Source organism: Notamacropus eugenii, chromosome 4, assembly GCF_028372415.1.
Source record: "Notamacropus eugenii isolate mMacEug1 chromosome 4, mMacEug1.pri_v2, whole genome shotgun sequence".
NCBI classification, from domain to species: Eukaryota; Metazoa; Chordata; class Mammalia; order Diprotodontia; family Macropodidae; genus Notamacropus; species Notamacropus eugenii.
In genome coordinates, this window is record NC_092875.1 from 409,778,921 (window position 1) to 409,797,696 (window position 18,776).

Here is an 18,776-nt window from a genome sequence, read left to right on the forward strand (position 1 = left end):
ACCGTACTATGAGCTTCCATCTTCCTGAGATTTGGGGCTGACCATCAGTAGCCTTACCAGAGAGCAGCCTGGTTAGGGTCTGACTCCTAGCCAGTGCTGCCCACAGTCACTGGTTCTATCTGCCCACATCTATCTCCTCATTCTCTTCATCCTCAAACCACCACCACATCGTTGTTCTTTTGATTTTAGTTGAGATGTTAAGATTATTCTGCTTAGTGTGAATGTGATGCCATCCTGGATATTACCTGTTGCACCTTTCATAGAACTTAGGTGATCTCCATTGAACATTATGGAAATTAGAGAAATTATAGAAATTAGACTTTGACCCTCTTAAACCAAGTAGAGTATGAGTGCATCAATCGAGTAAAAACAATTTGACCCATCTTGCCTATCCTTGAATGGGATATATGTTTCATTTTGATTTCTCTTTCATTTAATGCCTTGGTAGGAAGAACTTTAGGTATCTGCAACAAACAAGAGTATTCAAAGCCCTCTATGATTTGTTATGCTACTCCTCTACAGCTTTTCTAGTCTTATATCATACGGACATTTTATCCTTTCTTTAAACTGGAATATTCACCATCTTGCTTATATTTCAGATTTCCTGCCCTCATGTCTTTGCTCAAGCAGTTCCCTCTGCCTGGATTGCATCCTATCCCTCCTCTAACTTCCACATCATTTGAATTTCTCCATATCCATATTTATTTTTAAATTTACATTTTAATTCTAAATTTAGCATATACCAAATAAAATGAGCATTTCCATAGGGAAAGTAAGAGGGAAAAGGTTATAAATGAAACCATGAATCTCTATTACGCATAGATTGCCTTAATCTTTAAGTATAATAAATTCAGCATTTAAATTTCAAAGTACTCTTTCTTGTTTGTGTTTCTTTCTGGCCTTCCTTTGGTGGGATTTTTTAACAATACATTAATGACTTTTTCTTTTTCTTTGACTGGCTACCTTAACCCCTAGAATCCTACTCCCTCCCATTGCCAGTTTCAAATTAAACAAAAAAGGAAAGAAAGAAAAAAAAAATCATGTAACAAATAGTACATGGAGTCAGGAAGACCTGACTTCAAATCAGCTTTGGACAGTTACGAGGTATGTGATCCTGAGTAGGTCACTTAATCCTGTTTGCCTCATGTATAAAATGAGCTGGAGAAGGAAATGGCAAACCCTTCCAGTATTTTTTTTCAATATCTCTTAAAGAAGGTACCAAGATCATTGTGATGTCAAGGATAGGAGTTACACATCAAGGAGGGCTGATATTTAATAACTAGGAAATTGAAGAGAAAGAAGGAAGGAAGAAGAGAGCAGTGATATCAGCCAGAAGTCAGGGAAGGCAGTCACCCCACACAGGGGCAACTTTCAGAGAGGGGATCATTAGGTCTACTGATTGCCAGGAAGGAGGGAGGCAGCAGGAACCAGATCTGGTATGATTACAAAGTGTAGGTTCCAGGATCTAGCTGTAGTGTTGGAGGGAGAATGAGGAAAGGTTCCTGGGCCAAAAGGCCAAGGAAAGAGTGGTAAGGACTGAGTTGGAGGAGGCTGTTTGGGGGATTGCTGCTGGGGGGATGCTATTTAAGGGAGTTCTATTTGGAGGAATGCTGTTTGGAGGGGAATGCTGTTTGGGAGGAAATGGGGAATGGCCTCACTGTTTCTAACAACCATAAATGAAGCAGCCTAGTGGAAAGAGATTTGAGACATGGAACATGACAGTTATGTTACCCCTGGGGGGACCCTTGATAACCTTTTCCCCAACCCCCCTGCCATGGTGAACAGGTCATTCCCTGGCCCATAGTTCCTTTGTCATGACCTTTTCACATCTGTGCCAGCTAACAGTCAAGCAATCTCCTATTTGATTCTCAAATTGTCCATCTATATTAAAGTGCCTGGCCTGGAGTAAGGAAGACTCATCTTCCTGAGTTCAAACTGACCTCAGACACTTACTAGTTGTGTGACCCTGGGCAAGTCACTTAACCCTGTTTGCCTCAATTTCCTGATCTATAAAATGAACTGGAGAAGGAATTGGTAAACCACTCCAGTATTTTGTCAAGAAAACTCCATACGTGGTCATGAAGCGTTAGATATAACTGAAATGACTGAATAGCAACAACTATGTATTGTTTTAAAAAAGGGTCCTTAACCTTTTTGGTGTCATGGACACCTTTATCAATCTGGTAAAAGTCTACAGATTCCTTCTCAAAATCATGTTTTTTAAATGCATAAAATAAAATGCGTAGTATTACAAAGGAAACCAATTCTACTGAAATATAGTTATTAAAATATTAAAGTCCCTGCTTTAAAGTTGAATTCAAATGCTGCCTCTTCCATGAAGCATTCCCATGAAACTGGGAATGACCTTCCCTGAGATCTACTTAAAAATCTGTTTGCATTTCTCTTATGGTTTTATTAGGTGTTATTAGTTATTTATATTTGCATAATGTCCCTGTATTATCCACAAGGGCAGAGACTATGTGTCATCAAAAATTTGCACTTTTCCCAGCACAGTCTTCAATACACAGTCCTTATACATGTCCTTAATACATATTCGTTTACATAGTATACTTCTCATTGCCAATCATATCAATCCTACTCTATTTCCCCAAGGTATGGATTGAACTGTGAGTATTTTGTTTAAATTTATTCTCCCAATAATACTGCTTACTAAATGTATATTTAAACAAATAGCTAGACTTCTACCAAAACTTCTCACATTATAACTTTTATAAGACAGGAAATCTTTGAAGAGTCAGTCTGTTAGTCAGTAATCACAGTGTCAGGCACTGTGCTAAGTGCTAAGAATACAAAAAGAGACAAAAGATAGTACCTGCCCTCAAGGAGTTCACAATCTGTGGGGGAGACAAAAAAAAAATACGTTTACTGTAGAAGGTGAAGTTTTGACTTGAAGGAAGCCAGGGAGGCCAGGAAGCAGAGATAAGGAGAAAAAGCATTTGGGGGATGGGGGACAGTCAGAGAAAATCACCAGAGGTGAGAGATGTAGGGTCTTATTTGTGGATCAGTGTCACTGGATTGAACAGTGCATAGCAGGGTATAAGAGGTATAAGAGAACTAGAAAGTATATGTGTGTGGGTATATTATGCAGGGCTTTGAATGTCAAACAGTTCATTAGAGTTATCCATTTTTATTTTCAGTTAAGCAAAATGTATTTATTTAGTAAATATTCTCTTTTGTCTTCCAAGAGAACCAAGGAACTGGCAGATATCTTTGCCATACCATTACTAACACATCAGCCACCTCTCTGGTTTCCTTACCTTTAGTTTCTCCTCAACTTTAGCAGGGCATTAAATAGAGCACTGAGTCAGGAAGACCTGATTTTAAATCCAGCCTTAGATTCCAGATGTGTGACCCTAGGAAAATCACCTAACCACTGCCTGCCTCAGTTTCCTCAACTGTAAAATGAGAATAATAAGAGCACCTACCTCTCAGGGCTGCTATGAGGATCAAATAAGAAAGTATTTGTAAAGCATTTTGCACAAGGCACATTGTAGGTATCTCATAAATGTCTGTTTCCTTCTTTTTCCCCTCCCTACATGCTGCTTCTGGGATAATACTGTCAGTTCTCCTAAAGAGGGAAATCAAGGTCAGGTATAGGTTGTACTAGATGGCCTCTAAGTCCTTAGAAACTCTTAGATTCCACGATATCCCCAGACCATAATTCTGATCCCTTCACCTTATCACTTCTGCTCCACTAGACTCCTTTAGGAGGATAACATCCACTGTCTTTAGCCTATCATTCAAGATGCTCCTTCTTGTGGTTCACACCACCCTTATAGACTCATCTCCACCTTACAATTATGCCAAACTAACCCGCAGGCCATCCTTCAAACATTATACTTATGTCTATACATGGAGCCTGACTTCATGCTTTTGCTTATTCTGTGTCCAACCTCCTTCCATTTCTATCAGTTGAAAACCTCTCTACCCTTCATAGTCTAGATCAGGGGTGGGGAACCTGAAGCCTTGAGGCCACATGTGGTCCTCTAGGTCCTCAAGTGCAGTCGTTTGCCTGAATTCAAATTTCACAGAACAGTTCTTGTTCTTCTCACTCCTGGGAGTCTAGCTCAAATGATACTCCTTCTAGAAGCATCTTCTGAAGCTTCAGGACTTCCCGCATCCCCACCAACCAAAAGTACTCTCCCTCCTCTCTGTTCTTAGGGTTGTGATCCATTCTCATTCACTTGTGTCTCTCCTACAGAACTTAAACATTTTGCCTTCTATTTTTTTCTTTTCTCAAACACATCTCCCTCTCATACCTGACCATAAGTTCCTCAAGAGGAAGATCTATGTCTTTTTCATTGTTGTACCCCATAATGTTGTGCCTAGAACAAGTAAACTGCTCACAGAATAAGTGTTGAATCCAAATTCCCCTAAAAGCAGCCCTTTAAAAATCTGTACCAAATCATTTTTTTCAGGCTAAGTCCATAAATACTTAATTGAATGCCACATCCACATTTTCTCTTGGCTATATTTCTGATTTTCCAAGTCTCAGGCCCTAAAGCCAGGAGCTAGTACTTCTGTGAGGATGCTAAGCCAGAAGCAGATGGGGTCCCTCCATCTGAGCCTACACAAAGTACCATTTTTCCCCTCAGGCAAAGGTGGTGGTAACATTGCTACACAATCTATTTTAGGTTTGTCCTAGTATCTCTGTATCCATGGGTGCCTTGGATTTTCCATCAATTCTGAATAGACCCTAAGGCAGCTGACTGATGTCATTCTGGCTAAGCTGACCTCTGGGTGACCATGTGTAGTATTATCTCCCAGACTCTGACAAAAGACTCCAAAGGAAAATGCGCAATGCGTAATGTTAGTCGATTTGCTTGGTGGAAGGTTTTCTTGTTTTGTTTTGAATATGCTACATCTTATTCTATTTAGTTTCATGATATGGACATGATAAATTATGCCAGATTCTTAGACAAGAGATGTCTTTATTTCCATTAACAGCATATCTCTATAAAGAAGCTTTTCTCAGAGGATTATTTTTCCCTTTCTTGAATAAAATCCTTATAAATGGACATTTTAAAGCACACTGTCACTGTCCTCCTTAAAACAAATGTTCTCTATAATAATTTATTCTAAAATGCCTCAATTACTAAGAGTGTTTAAAACACTTCTTTGGGTAAGAGTAAAGTACTTTATAGCCTACTGGCTATTTAATGACAAGATTTAAACTAAGTATGACCATACAGTGAAAAAAAAGATCAGAGGTATAAGATTAGAAATGGAAATAATACAAGATGGTCTGAGGACTATAGACAGTCTGAATATCTGCTTCCATTACTCTCTGCTCTTTCCCCTGTTGCTGCAAAACATGTTTTTCCATATGTTTGACCAACATGTGAGAAAAAGAGATCAAAAAGAGATTGTGTATGATGTACTATGTTTCATCACTTAATCAGTAATGATACTGACAAAAGCCAAAACAATAATAAATAATAATGCATTATGACATGCCGTGCTTCACAACTATAGAGTTCTTTTAAAGTAGTCTAAGCTTGCCCATACCACGAACCCACATTTTCCTTTGAATACTGGAAAGGAATCAGCCTGTAAGTCATTATAATAACATCTGTTTTAGCTGAAGATTTAATGCACTCACCATAACAGTGTTTTCTTTAATTATATATATTTGTGGGTCAAACGTATCCACTTCTGCAGTTGCTACCAGCTGAATTGTCTGGAAAGGTGACTGTAATGTAAATACAAATTATAATAAATTACAATAATATCTTAGATTTATTGTTTATACATTTTAAACCTCACAGATGCATGATCTCATTTGTCCTTCAAAACAGTAATGAACTTTTATCCCCATTTCATAGCTACAGCTACTAATGTTCAGGTGAGGTATCTTAACCAAAAGTACATATCAGTTATTATCATCAAAAGAGCTCGGCAAAATTTAGCATCAATACTTTCTTTTTCTTTTGAAAAATTACACAAGCAAAAAACTAATCGCAAAATTTCCCAGTATTTTTGAGATTCAAGATTGTTCAGAAAATTAAAATAATGAAAAAAGTAATTTTTCACATGACAGAAAGTAGTCTTCCACCAAAGCCTCACTCTATCATCATCTCACTTTATTATCATGATAAAGGTGACCCTGGGTTCTAGAGGTTATGTCCCAAGACGTACAAGCTCTAGCAGTCCCTATACTGAGCTGGCGAGGCTACTGTCCAAGGGCAACTCAGCTGAGTTCGCAGAGGTCAAGGAGAGGGAATCAGGAGGTCCACCTTCTACTACCAGCTCTGCTACTTATTAGCCATGTGACTTTCAGCAATTCACTTGACTTTTCTGGGCCTTAATTCCCCTTCTTTATAAATAAAGGATGATCATCATAATTCTTTTGGGCTCTAATGTTCTGTTGATGCTGAGGAGTAGATACTGTGATGGTTTTGCATTTCAGCCACATTAACTCATGAAATAATCTACTTATATGAAATAAGATTGTGCTTATGTTAGTGGAGGAATCTGAAACCTATGAAATCAAGGGTGTTTGAAGTTTTGAAAAAGAAAGCAAACAAAAATTAAAAAGAAAATAACAAAATACCTAAAAAGAAAATAACTTTCATTTGTTTTTGAATTGCTTATATAGTCTCCCAGAGTGTTGGGGTTAGAAAGGAACTCAAAGGCAAAATAGCAAGAACCATATCTGAATAGGAATCTATTCTACCCCTGAAAGGTGGTGGTGCAGCATCTCCTTACATACAGTTGTGAGAAGGTATACCTTCTGACACTGCCTGTCCTCCTTTGGGATGCCTCTTATTCTTGGGAAGTGTTCTCTTCCTAAATCTTCTTGCATTAGGATCTATCCCCTTGTTTGTTAGCTGTATTCTGTCCATTTGTGTATAAAAATGGGAGGTCCTGGGTTTTATTGCTGGTTCGATTCTTGGATTTCCTTTCCTGTGAATTTCTGAGCATCCCTACTGGTATTCTTCCAGCTTGTAGTTCTTCTTTTTGCTATCTGACTCGCTAGAGTTTTATGAGTAATTTGCTCACGTCTTCATTTTCAGCTTAAAACCCTTTGATTTAAGACTTTTTCAGTTTATAGCCCAGTAGAATATAAACTTCTTGAGGGCAGACTACATTTTTATTTTGTCTTTGTATCTTCATTGCCTATGATAGTTTCTTATATGTTGTAGGTGCTCAATAAATGGTTATTGAATGGTATCAAATTAGGTTATACTTGAAAGCCTCTAAGTAAACACATCCATCCATGTGAGATGTACTTCATCCCTGGTCAGGAGCTCCTATTTCCTACTTTGGGGCTTTTTTTCCTTCAGATCAGTAACTTGTCAAAAAGCTGTTTATTGCCCAAATCTGCACCTCTTTTTCTTAAGTTCTAGCCTTTGATTGTCAACAGCAATGAAAACATAATTTATGCCCCCAAAGTCTTTACATTTTTGCATAAGATTTCACAATCTTTTCTAGATTACTCCTGTTTGGGCCATTTATGACCAAGGGAATTGACAGAAATTCAAGGCATCATGTTTGAAAACTTATAGCAAGTTACTTGTGATGGCCTAGTACTAGTTATATCCCCAGGAGGACAAAGGAGCTCTCTTGTTAGTGTCAAGTACAAAATACTTGACAAATCAAAGGGAAATCAGGTAGTTCAATAATAGATGCAATGATATACATGTCAGTCCTCAGCACTGTTATATCACTTCTAATAATCTTAGTTTTCTAAAGCAGAACACTTATGTCATGAACCTTTTGATTCTAGCATAGTTTACGGTGACAATGGTGGGGTATTAAGGGAAGTAGAGAAAGCGTATACAATTTTATTTTTTTATAATGCATTCTGAAACACTCCGCTTCTAAAATAAATTTTAGAAAGGAAGAGGGGAGACTTTTGAAGGGTAAAAATCATTTACAAATGAAGCACCATTTGCATGTACTGGAACATTTTACTTTTTCATTTTGGTACTTTCTAGATCCCAGCCATGAAAGAGAATAAATTGCCCATTTTGGGGAGGTACATTTGCTCTTTTTGGCAATTAAGACTCTTTTTTTCTGGTTACTAGGGCACCATCTGATATACTAAATGAGGTAATCTGCTAAACAGTTTCTAGTAGCCAGAAACAGTGAATGTACTTCCAAAAAATGAGCAGTTTATTTCCTTCTTACTGGCTGCATCAAGCCTGTTCTCTAATTAATCCTGGTAACACTGAGATATAGGATTGCATCATGCATTAACCCTATGAACTATACTCTTATTCTTATGGTCATTTACCCAATTAGTATGAGAAGCATTAAATGGTGATAGGGTAGAGTTCTAAAATCATGTGATGATGTTTGTTATTTGAAAAAGTAGGCAAAGTCAGTGCTGTCTTCGCAGGCTTAAAAAAAAAAGTATGTGAAGACTTTATTCATTTCTTTTTTCTTAACTTACCTGAAAGACTAGCACCTGTCTCTAGGTCTGGGTCTTTTCCCTAGAACAGGACATTCAAGCAGACAACACATAGTGCTTCATACCTCTGATGGTGAATGGGCACTGAACCTTTATCAAAGAATCTCTTTCCAACTGGAAAACAATAGTGTCATGGTGCAGGGCAATTTGCTTCATAATAACTGAACTGTTATGAAAAGCTGTCTATACCATTAAATTCTATCAGAGAACATGTGATAAGAGAAGAGTCAAAGAGTCAACTAATGGAGGTGGGATCCTTATTTGGTCCTGATTTACCAGGTGCTTTAAGGCCGGCCACTTCCCTGACAATGTAGCTCCAAACAGGGGTAACATGAAAATATCCACTTTAAATTTTCAGAAAGGGGAGAAGTAACCTTGTTGAATGAAATAGTCAAATAGAAGGTATTCTGACAACAAAAAAGAAAACATTACTCAGTCATGGAGGGCTAGTCTTTTAGGTCAGGTATTCTTAAATTTCTGAACTAAATATTAATTTTTTTGATAATTGTATTTCAGTATATAAATGTGTGTATATATGTGCATTCATATGTATGTGTATATGAAAGAACATTGTGCTAGGTACTATGGGAGATGCCAAGTTACATATAAATATATACATATGTACATATATACACACATATGCATATATACATGTATTTATATATATACACATACATATGTGTGTGTGTGTATGTGAGTGTGGGTAAGAACATTGTACTAGGTTAGTGTGGGAAATAAGAAATGTCAGATACAATCCCTGTCCTTATTAAGCTTTTAGTCTAGAACAGAAGTGTCAAACACAGACTCTTTAGGGCCTGAGTGCAACTCAAACAGATTAAAATGTAGGTGGAAAATTTTTAACAAAATAAGTAAAAATAAAATACAGCATAGATAATGTTAATATGTGGTTTTCTAAGCCAGAATGCAGCCTGCAGGGAATCCTCACGTATGGTTTAGTATCTTCCATCTCTATTGGAATTTGATACCACTCAACTAGATCAAGCAAACACTTTGGAAAAAATAAATGTTAATTTTTTAAAAAAATTAAATTAAAGAAAGAAAAACAGTCCCAGCAACAGGATACCAGGCTTATTTATTGACTGATTAGCATAGTGTAGCTGCCTAGATTAGGGCCAACCAACTCTATAAGTAGAAAGTATGAACAGTGAACTATATAATGTGATGAGTGATACCTACCTTATAGTACAAAGACACAGCTTTGGTTAAGGTATTGTCTATGAAAGGTCAAAGTTAAATGCAAATGTTTTGGAAGAAAGTCTGCATTAACTTTTATTAAACAATTATTAAATTCTATTAACTCTTAAGTAATAAGTCCATTCACATCTATTCCCATAATCAGATCTTGCTGAGTTATGTCCAATTCTTTATGACCATATGGACCATACTGTCTGTCTCTGGGGTTTTCTTGGCAAAGATACTGGAGTAGTTTGACATTTCCTCCTCTGGTGGATTAAGGCAAACAAAATTAAGTGACTTGCCCAGGGTCACACAGCTAAGTGAGTTTCTAAGACTAGATTTGTATTCAGATCCTGAATCCAGACCCAGTCCTCTATCCACTGAGCTAAAACTTTGGCTTAGAGGTTGTCCCACCCTGACAAATAGTCTCATTACCTTCTTGTTTAAAGGACTCAACTTGTATTATGTACTTAGTTCAAATTCATTATGGTTTTAAAATAAGAATAAGACAGACTTTTAGAGAAAAACAGTGAAAAATCTACAACTGAGTTAGAATCAAGGGAAGAAACTACTGAGGTTATCTAGTCCAATTTCTCAGAAGGCAGAATGGTATAAAGGAACTTAAGACCTGGATTCAAATCCTGCTTCAGACCTTTACTAGCTCTGTGATCTTGGACAAGTCACTTAAACCTCTTTGTACCTCAGTTTGCTCATCTGTATAATAGGAGGATTGTATTCAATGGCCTCTAAACACACTAAAGACTTTCAGGTTTGGGGAACTCCCTGCCTCCTGAAACAGTACATTCCACATTTGTTGTACATTTGCTGAGTAGTGTCTGACTCTTCCTGATCCTATGGATGATAGCAGGCAAGTTTGTCTGTCCTTCACTATCTATTCCACATTTGGAAAGCACTAATTGTTAGGAAGTTTTTTCTTCTAATGAGCCTCTGCAACTTCTATCACTCCTAATTATGCCTTCTAAGCAAAACAGAATTCATCTTCCATAAACCAGCCTTTCAAAAACTTGAAAAAAAATGTAATCATTTCCCCCCTCACTCATATGTCTTCTTCAGTCTAAATATTCTCAGTTCCTTCCATGACTTGACATCATCTGAATTACTTTACTATCTTTAGTGCATTACCCTGCCATGTGCCAGGAGGTCAATAGCCTTTCTTAAAGATGGTGGTATGGCCAAGGTCAAGTAGAGTGAGCCTGTCACTTCTCTGATTCCAGACACTAGGTGACATTTTATTGATGTAACCTAAGATTACAACTAGAAACTACTGCCTCTGAGAATTCGCTTCAATAATTATTGGAGTATACATATATGTAGCAACTTGTGACTCACAAAGCAGTTCTCTTCCCCATCATCCAGTGAGCCAGGGAATTTGGTGATTCTCTTGTCTACTGTGTTTCCTTGGACCTAACCTCTCTGGGATTCAGTTAGACTTAGTCAGGGGGTTAGATTTCTTCTAAGGTTCCTTCAGGTTCTAGCCTCTCTCAATTCCTCTGTGCAGTGTCTCTTTTCTAATTACTTTCTGGCTATAGACAAAGTACAAAATAAATGGAACCTACACATTTTGTTAATTTCTTTAGAACAGTGAGGCAAATCCAGTAATTCTGAATTTTCCACCACAGCTCTCTACATAGATTAAAATAGGTAAAGAACTATTCAAATGTTTCCTTCCTATTTTGCTACACTGAGGTCCCCTTGGTTTCTAAACCTTATCTAAACCTTTTATCTGTACTGGTATCCTCTTCCTCTTCCCCTTTACAAAAATCTAATATCTTAGAGCAGTAGTCTTTGCTGCATCTTTTCCTTTGCCTCTGTTTCTCCTTCTATATGAACCATGAGCTTAAAACCTTCCTTTGTTTTGTCCATGTTCTCACACTACACTATAAGATTATTGATTCTAAGGTGACTTTCAGTGAAAGTCCATGCAACTTTTTCTAAACAAACCATATGACTTAAGTTCACTATTTCATATGCAATCTTTCGTTTTCTTCTTTGTGTATTAAAAACTCTGTATTTACTGACAATTAAACTCATAAAAGGAAAAGTGACTGGACCAGGGGCAGGAACCTGTGGACTTGAGGCCACATGTGGTCCTCTAGGTCCTCAAGTGTGGCCATTTGACTAAATCCAAACTTCACAGAGCAAGGAATTTGATTCTTATGCTCTTAGAAAGATGCCTAGAGCACTGAGTGGTTAAATGACTCGCCTAGGGTCACACAGGCAATGTGTGTCAGTGGTAAGGCTTGAGCCCATGTCTTCTTGGCTTGGAGTCTGACTCTCTGTTAAGTACGTCAAGATACCTCTCCTAAGTTCAAAGTAAAAATGAAATTTGGAGGGAAAAGACTCTATGAAGTCATAGATTAATTAAATGTAAACTAGTTTTTAAGGAATTTAGTTGGAATTTAATCCTTCCATTACACTGTAGTCTTATTCAAAAGGTGAGTAGGGTTTACAAGGTCTCTTTAGCGAACTTATGTTTCATTCTATAGAGATGGAAAATTAGTGCCATACAGATTCTGAATTACCCATAATACTATGGTAGGGTCACTGTTTAAATGAACAGTTATGCTTTTCATTTCAAATGGAGAATCCTTTGACACTAACTTTTCTATCTTGTTATTTATGCCCAATAAACACTGCCACTACTCACCGTAGCAAAAGTCCCATTCCAGATCCTGGTAGACACATTCACAAAATATTCTTCTTTCATTCTGAGTTCTCTCAGCTGGCAGGTGACTTTACTACATGATGCAGTTTTGCAGTTCTTTGAGGTTGGAAGGGTTCATATGAAAGAAAACAGGTTTAGTATGACTTCTGAAAATAATTGCTGCAAAGTAAAATAGTTGTTGAATATATCCTGATACTTAGTAGTCTAAATTTATGTTTGAATATTTATGCATACAACTACATAATATTCTAATTTGGAGTGGACTGAACGTAAGACCCCTAGCCAATATGATCCGTACTTTTAAAACAAGACATTCTTAAAATGAAAATATGTAGAGAGATAGTGAAAAATATAGGCTGAATTCAGGCTTTGTACAAACTAAATTTCTAAGGAAAATGTGATCTCTATTCAGATAACATTTTTAAAAATATGATGTTTAGATTAATACTTCTCAAAATTGTTTTCTACGATGCTCCATTATTTCTCTCCCCATGATCTCCCAGTACTACTTCCATCTTTTTTTAAATCTAGGAAGACTATCAAGTTGTTAATTAAGAAAAAAAAACCTGTTAATACCTTCACTTTCAAGTAGGAAGGAGCCATAGAAAAGTGGGTGACAATGTGGAGGAAACAAATGAGAATACCTAAGACATCAGATACAATGATAAAAAAATACCTGGTGATATGTGTAGGTGGAGGGAGGTATGTGTCATGCTGCCAAATAGCGACATTTCCGCACTCATCAGTGAGTCACTAGTGAGACTGCAAGAACTCTGGACTCTCAGTTCATGAAACTACAATTTTGGATGAGCCCATGTAGGTTTATCTTATTTATTTAACTTATTTATCAATAAGTTCTTTCTAGAACAATTTTGGAGATCTTAGACCACAGCTATCTTTCATTCACAGGACTTTGCCACTAAGCTCCCACTTCTTTTATGAGTTATCTTACACCTTTAGAATGTACACCCCTTGAGGGAAGAGACGACCTTTCCTCTTTGCTAGTATTTGTGTGCTCAGTCCTTAGCACAGTGCCTGGCATCCAGTAAACATTTAATAAATGCTTGTTGATGACCTCAGTGTGCACAGGCATACAAGGGCAAGATGAAGCATGTTCTAAATGATCTGAATTTAAGCTTATCTGTCTATAACAAAAAGTGCAAATCATTTTCTTTGCCTCATCAAATTTGTGTTAACTGCAATTTAAAATAATACTCTCTCTCCAAACCCCAACTCATAACAGCTTTGAGGGAAAATATATTGTATGATTATATGGTAATGGAATGTTTGTTGACTAATTATGAAGGAGTACAAAAGAACAGTCCTGAAAAAGAGAAAACTACTACGTTAAGTAGAAGCAATTATAGTTCTTGAACAATCATCTTAATGTGTGCAACTCACCAATTCTTTAATATCTCGGAAGTTTTCTTTCTTAAAAGATGCTGAGTAAGGTGTTTCTCCTATTTTTAGTGGATTTATTTCTGCAGTACAGCTTATATCACTGTCCTAGAAAGTAACAGAATCACAATTGATCATTCAAACTTACAAAGCAAAAGCAAAATGTTTTTCATTAAGAGTTTGTATGAAATAAGTCTATAAAGGGAAAAGGGAGCCTGTAGGAAGACAGGAGGAGGAGGAAAAGAAAAATGTAGAGTATCTTTCAAATACTAAGTAGTTAAGAAATAGTTCTTGAACTGGACAGGTTTGGGTTCCCCCATTATACTGTCTGTGGTCTACTCTTTGTTTACCCTTAACTCTCAGCACAGTGTGAAAGAAGATTGTACTTAGGGTAGCACTGGCTTTTTACTCATGTGAGGTAAGAAATTTCGGCAAACACTACCTAATTAGCCAAATATCTTTTGGTCTAAAACCAAAGATTTGGGTTTTCCCATAGACCCATAAAATAAAACACCTCACAATGAGAAAACACTAGTTTTGCTCTTTGGTTTTTTTAAGAGGTAATTGGGGTTAAGTGACTTGCCCAGGATCACATGAATTAATAAGTATTTGAGCCCAGATTTGAACTCTGTTCCTTCTGACTCCTGGGCCAATGCTCTATCCACTATTTCACCAAGCTACCCCTTGAAAATATTGTTTTAGACATAGCTAAGCACATAATCAGAGAGCTAGAGTTGGAAAGGACCTCAGAAGCCATCTGATATAATTCTTTCATTTTACAGATAAAGAAACTGAGGCACAGAGAAGTTGAGTGACTTGTTCAAAGTCACATGGGTAGTAAGCACTGGAGGTGGGAATTGAACCTGTCTTCAAACTTCAGAAGCAGTGCTGTTTTCATGGCATCGTACTGACTCTCCAGACTGCTTGCTGTTGAATAGCTAGAATAATACTATTATTAATAATAAAAACTAAAGATTTATGTAGTTTTTACATAAGGTTTACAAAGTGCTTCAAATATATTTCCTCATTTGATGCTCACAATAGCCCTGTGAGATAGATGCTATCATGATCCCTGTTTTACAAATGAAGAAAGTTAGGCTGAAAAGATTAAATAAGTTACTCATAGTCAAATAGCTACTCAATGTCTGAGGAAAGACTGGAACTTGTCTCCAACTCTGGTGATCTATCGCCTATGCCAACAACCCAGGCTGAGCCAAGCAGGTCAAGAACTGATTGCAAGGTAGCATCTGCCCTATAGTCTAGCTGAGAAGAGCTGGCATCTCTCTCTGTATCTCTGTTATCACTCATTCTACTTTTCTATTAACTAGGTTCTAAAAGAGTCAAGCCTACTTGCAACAAGGATATAGAAGGTTTGGAATGATTTCTGCACTCTTTACATTCCTGAATATTGGGTTTTGGTCTCATACTTCTAATGGCTCTTTCAAACATGAAATTCATTTCCAGATAATTAGCATTCAGGTTGCTTAGGTGGTACAAGTAGTCTCTTGCCCAGATCACTTGCACTTGCTCCAATATTGGAAGATAGTGTGCTCTAGCAGTTAGAAGATTCTTGCTTTCCGAAAGTACACTGGAAGAAGATACAGAGTTTTCATCTATTCACTGGTACTTTCAAAGACCTAGAATAAAGTTATCTACTTGTGGTGAATATGAACTATATCAAAAATAGTGAGAGAAAAGATTATTAAATAACAAATTATTGGGGAAATCCCTGACCTTTTCCAAAAATTTATCTCACCTAGACTATTCTATCTAGATATAGCTGTTACCCCACTCAACTAGAAAAACTTACCAAGAGTTTAATCTAAGATGAATCCCGGCCCATTGGATTCCACTCAGGCAGGTGTGGGCAGGGGAGAAGATGCTTTGTCTAGATTGCCCAAGGCTGGGGGTGATTTGGAAGTAAATGACACAATCAAAGTCATGTACCCCACTCCCTCATTAAAATAGGTCCACCTGTCATTATAATATTCATTCTCTCTCATTACTTGCTAACCAATCAGAGTTGACTGCCACCCTTCCAAAGGCATTGAATAGGTTCCATGAGGGGTCTTTGGCATTCAAGTATATCACTGACCCCTTTTATTAATTATGGCTAGAATGATTAATAAAATCATTAATTTCCCAGAAACTATGTCTCTTGAACTTTTTACACATCACAATAGAGAGGAAACTCAGCATGGTAGAATTTGGAGTCAGATTTGGAGTCAGGAAAAAACCCAAATTTGAATCCTGCCTTTAACACTTAGCAACTGTTTAATCTTAGTCAAGTGACAAACTCACCTAGCTTCAGTTTCCTTATTTATCAAATGGGGATGCTGTTTGTGCCACTGAACTTACTGGCTCATCAACAGGATCAAGCAAGAACACACAAAAAGTACTATCTAAATGCCAGCTTTCATTGCTACCATCATCTTAAGGCGACAACATTGCCTTCTGACTTTGATTTGTCAATGAACTCAACTATTTCTACTGGATCATGTTCCCTTTCAGTCTTTCTGTTTTCTAGTCCTTTATAAATACGTATTGATAACATAAAATAATAACAATATGTGATATAACATAAACCTAATGTAATATAACATAAAATAACATACTTTTTGTGGTATGTAAATATATTTATATATGGTAGGTGCTTATTACTTGACATAGACTCCAGTACAAAATATCTATCTTTGGGGATCTTTTTAGTACATATAATACATGTAGAGGTAGTGAGGTATAATAGATAGAGACCCAGCCTTGAAGTCAGGAGGAGTTTGGTTAAGTTTCTATCACTGGCACATACTGGTTGTGACACTCTGGTCAAGTCACTTAATCTCTCTGGGAACTAAGCAACTTTGTAAAACTATAAGCTGCAAAGAAGATGCTCATTGATATTTGAAGAAGATATTCATTGATAGAAGGAATCTCCTCATCTGGAATTTCCCTATACTAAAGAAATCATAGGCCCATTCTGTATCCCCAAATGCATGGTATCTTTTTATTTTAGAAAGGTGTTCTGCTTAGCTTTTGTATTCATACTGAACCAAGGATACCACGGTGTATACTTGGACTAGTCACCTGGGCTACGTGCACTCCTGTCAAGTACATCAGTGCATTTTTTTCTTTGGTGTACTGAGGAATGGAGATGGTTACAGAAGCCATGGGTGTTGGAATGTTTCCTGTTGTGATCTAAAAAAGAGAGAAAGGTTTGGTGATTGACTACACTTGACCTAATTAGCAAAACTCACTATGTGACAGTAAGTAATGAGAACAATTCCACAAGGCACGTAGGAAAATTGGTCTTATTGCTTTAAAGTCCTCTCATATCTGTGTATATCCACGTCTACACAGTACTTTTCACCAAAGTGCTTTAAGGACATTGACTATTAATTGATAGTAATGCTATGATATAGCAAAGCAAGTATATGAAAAATACAGATTTTTGCAATACATCAATTAAAAACTAAAGCTTAATAAATGAAATTAAATGAAAATGTTGTCCCCCAAAGTCTTAATGTAGTTTTAAGCTTTAAATTGCTTTATAATAGTAATAATGATATTAAAAGCTCTACAATAGCTTTAATATTATATGTATATAAAAGAGCTATCTATTAATTTAAAACTACACTAAGATTTTTAGGATACTCTGTATTTGCATCTACTTATACTTAAAATATAAATTTTAGAATAAAGTACAAGTAAAAAATTGCCAGTTATTCCATTATCCATTCCAGTATCTTTCTATCTACTCATCCTTGTATTTGTTTGTACTTTTTTCTTTTATGTACTTGGTGTAAATGACAATTAACTGATATTTTCTTTGTACCATTTCACACAAATTTTCCTTATGTGCTTTAGTCCTCATCTCTGTTATTCTTAACTGTATTATAAAATCCCATAACACTGATTACCCATGTGTTTAGCCCATCCTCAATTATGAGATGATTTATTCATATTTTTAGATGATAAAAGCTGGACCACAAGTCAGGGGGCAAACTCAGGATCAAAAGCTAGTTCAAAAGTCTAATGTTCAAATTCTCCTCATTTATAAAATAATAAGAGGTTTTTTGTGGCTATGTTAGAGGCAGAGGAATGGGATCTATTTAGTTTCTAGAATCTATAAAATAATAGAGTTTTTGTTTGGTTGGTTTTTCTCTTTACTTAACTGCTGACACTTGCTTGGCTACTTACAAAAAAGACATCTCTATAAAACATGACTTTGAAGGAGTCTCTACTTGTATATAACTGCTAAGTTTATTACAAACAAAAGTGGTATCGAGGCATCACTGAAACTGCTTTTCTCAAACAGACCCAGAGCCTAACACAACAGAAAAAGAACCGTGTTAGAAACAGTAAATACACATATTTCCTTGAAAAACGTTGAATTTAAACTCTAAAACCACAATGATTTCCTCTTAGAGCACATATACCTTCATATACTTCTGTGTCCTTGCTTTTAGCCCTGTCTACATTCTTTTTATTTTGTTTTCATTCTGTTCTTTTACCTAGATTCTCTATGGCTTAAAAATTTTTTATTTGTTTTTAAGGTTGTTGCTCCTCTGTTTACTCCCCACCATTTTCTCTTTGCTTTCCCATACTCACAGCCACTTTACTCACCTTAAGTGAAAAACTGAACATGGGACCAATTTCATCAAAAGTCTTCACGGTGGAGGAAACATTGCCATGAGAAAAGACTTCATAAAAATTGATATTTGTGGACCTGGTGAATGATGATTTTAAAACCAGATATTTTTGTTTAATAGGTGCTACTGAAACCTTATTTTTTTTCTTTTCACCTAAATATTTCTAACGTCAGATTAATACTAAAGAATAGTTTAAAAAAAGAATAGTGTTAATATCCAGGAGTTCAAGGAGCTTGATAAATAAACCAAAAGTAAATTTCATTACAATCCACTCTCATCTTATTTGCATGACTTACAATTGAGGACCAAGGAAACTTCTTTTGAAATGACTGTTTCTTCACCATGTTTCCCCTAAATTTTATTTAAAAGACATGTATGTTGAATGAGAGAAATGAGAATTTAAAATTATAAA

The 18,776-nt window shown here is 36.4% G+C and overlaps 1 protein-coding gene across 1 annotated transcript in view; it reads right to left on the minus strand.

Moving 5' to 3' along the window:
* Positions 1–18,776, minus strand: part of ITGA2 (integrin subunit alpha 2) — a 135,573-nt gene that overhangs the window by 10,856 nt on the left and 105,941 nt on the right. The window contains exons 24-28 of the mRNA XM_072605657.1: positions 18,339–18,441; positions 16,800–16,910; positions 13,722–13,826; positions 12,303–12,416; positions 5,624–5,713 (exon numbers count right to left, since the gene is read on the minus strand). Coding sequence (XP_072461758.1) covers positions 5,624–5,713; positions 12,303–12,416; positions 13,722–13,826; positions 16,800–16,910; positions 18,339–18,441 — 523 coding nt within the window. The remainder of the gene's footprint in view (positions 1–5,623; positions 5,714–12,302; positions 12,417–13,721; positions 13,827–16,799; positions 16,911–18,338; positions 18,442–18,776) is intronic.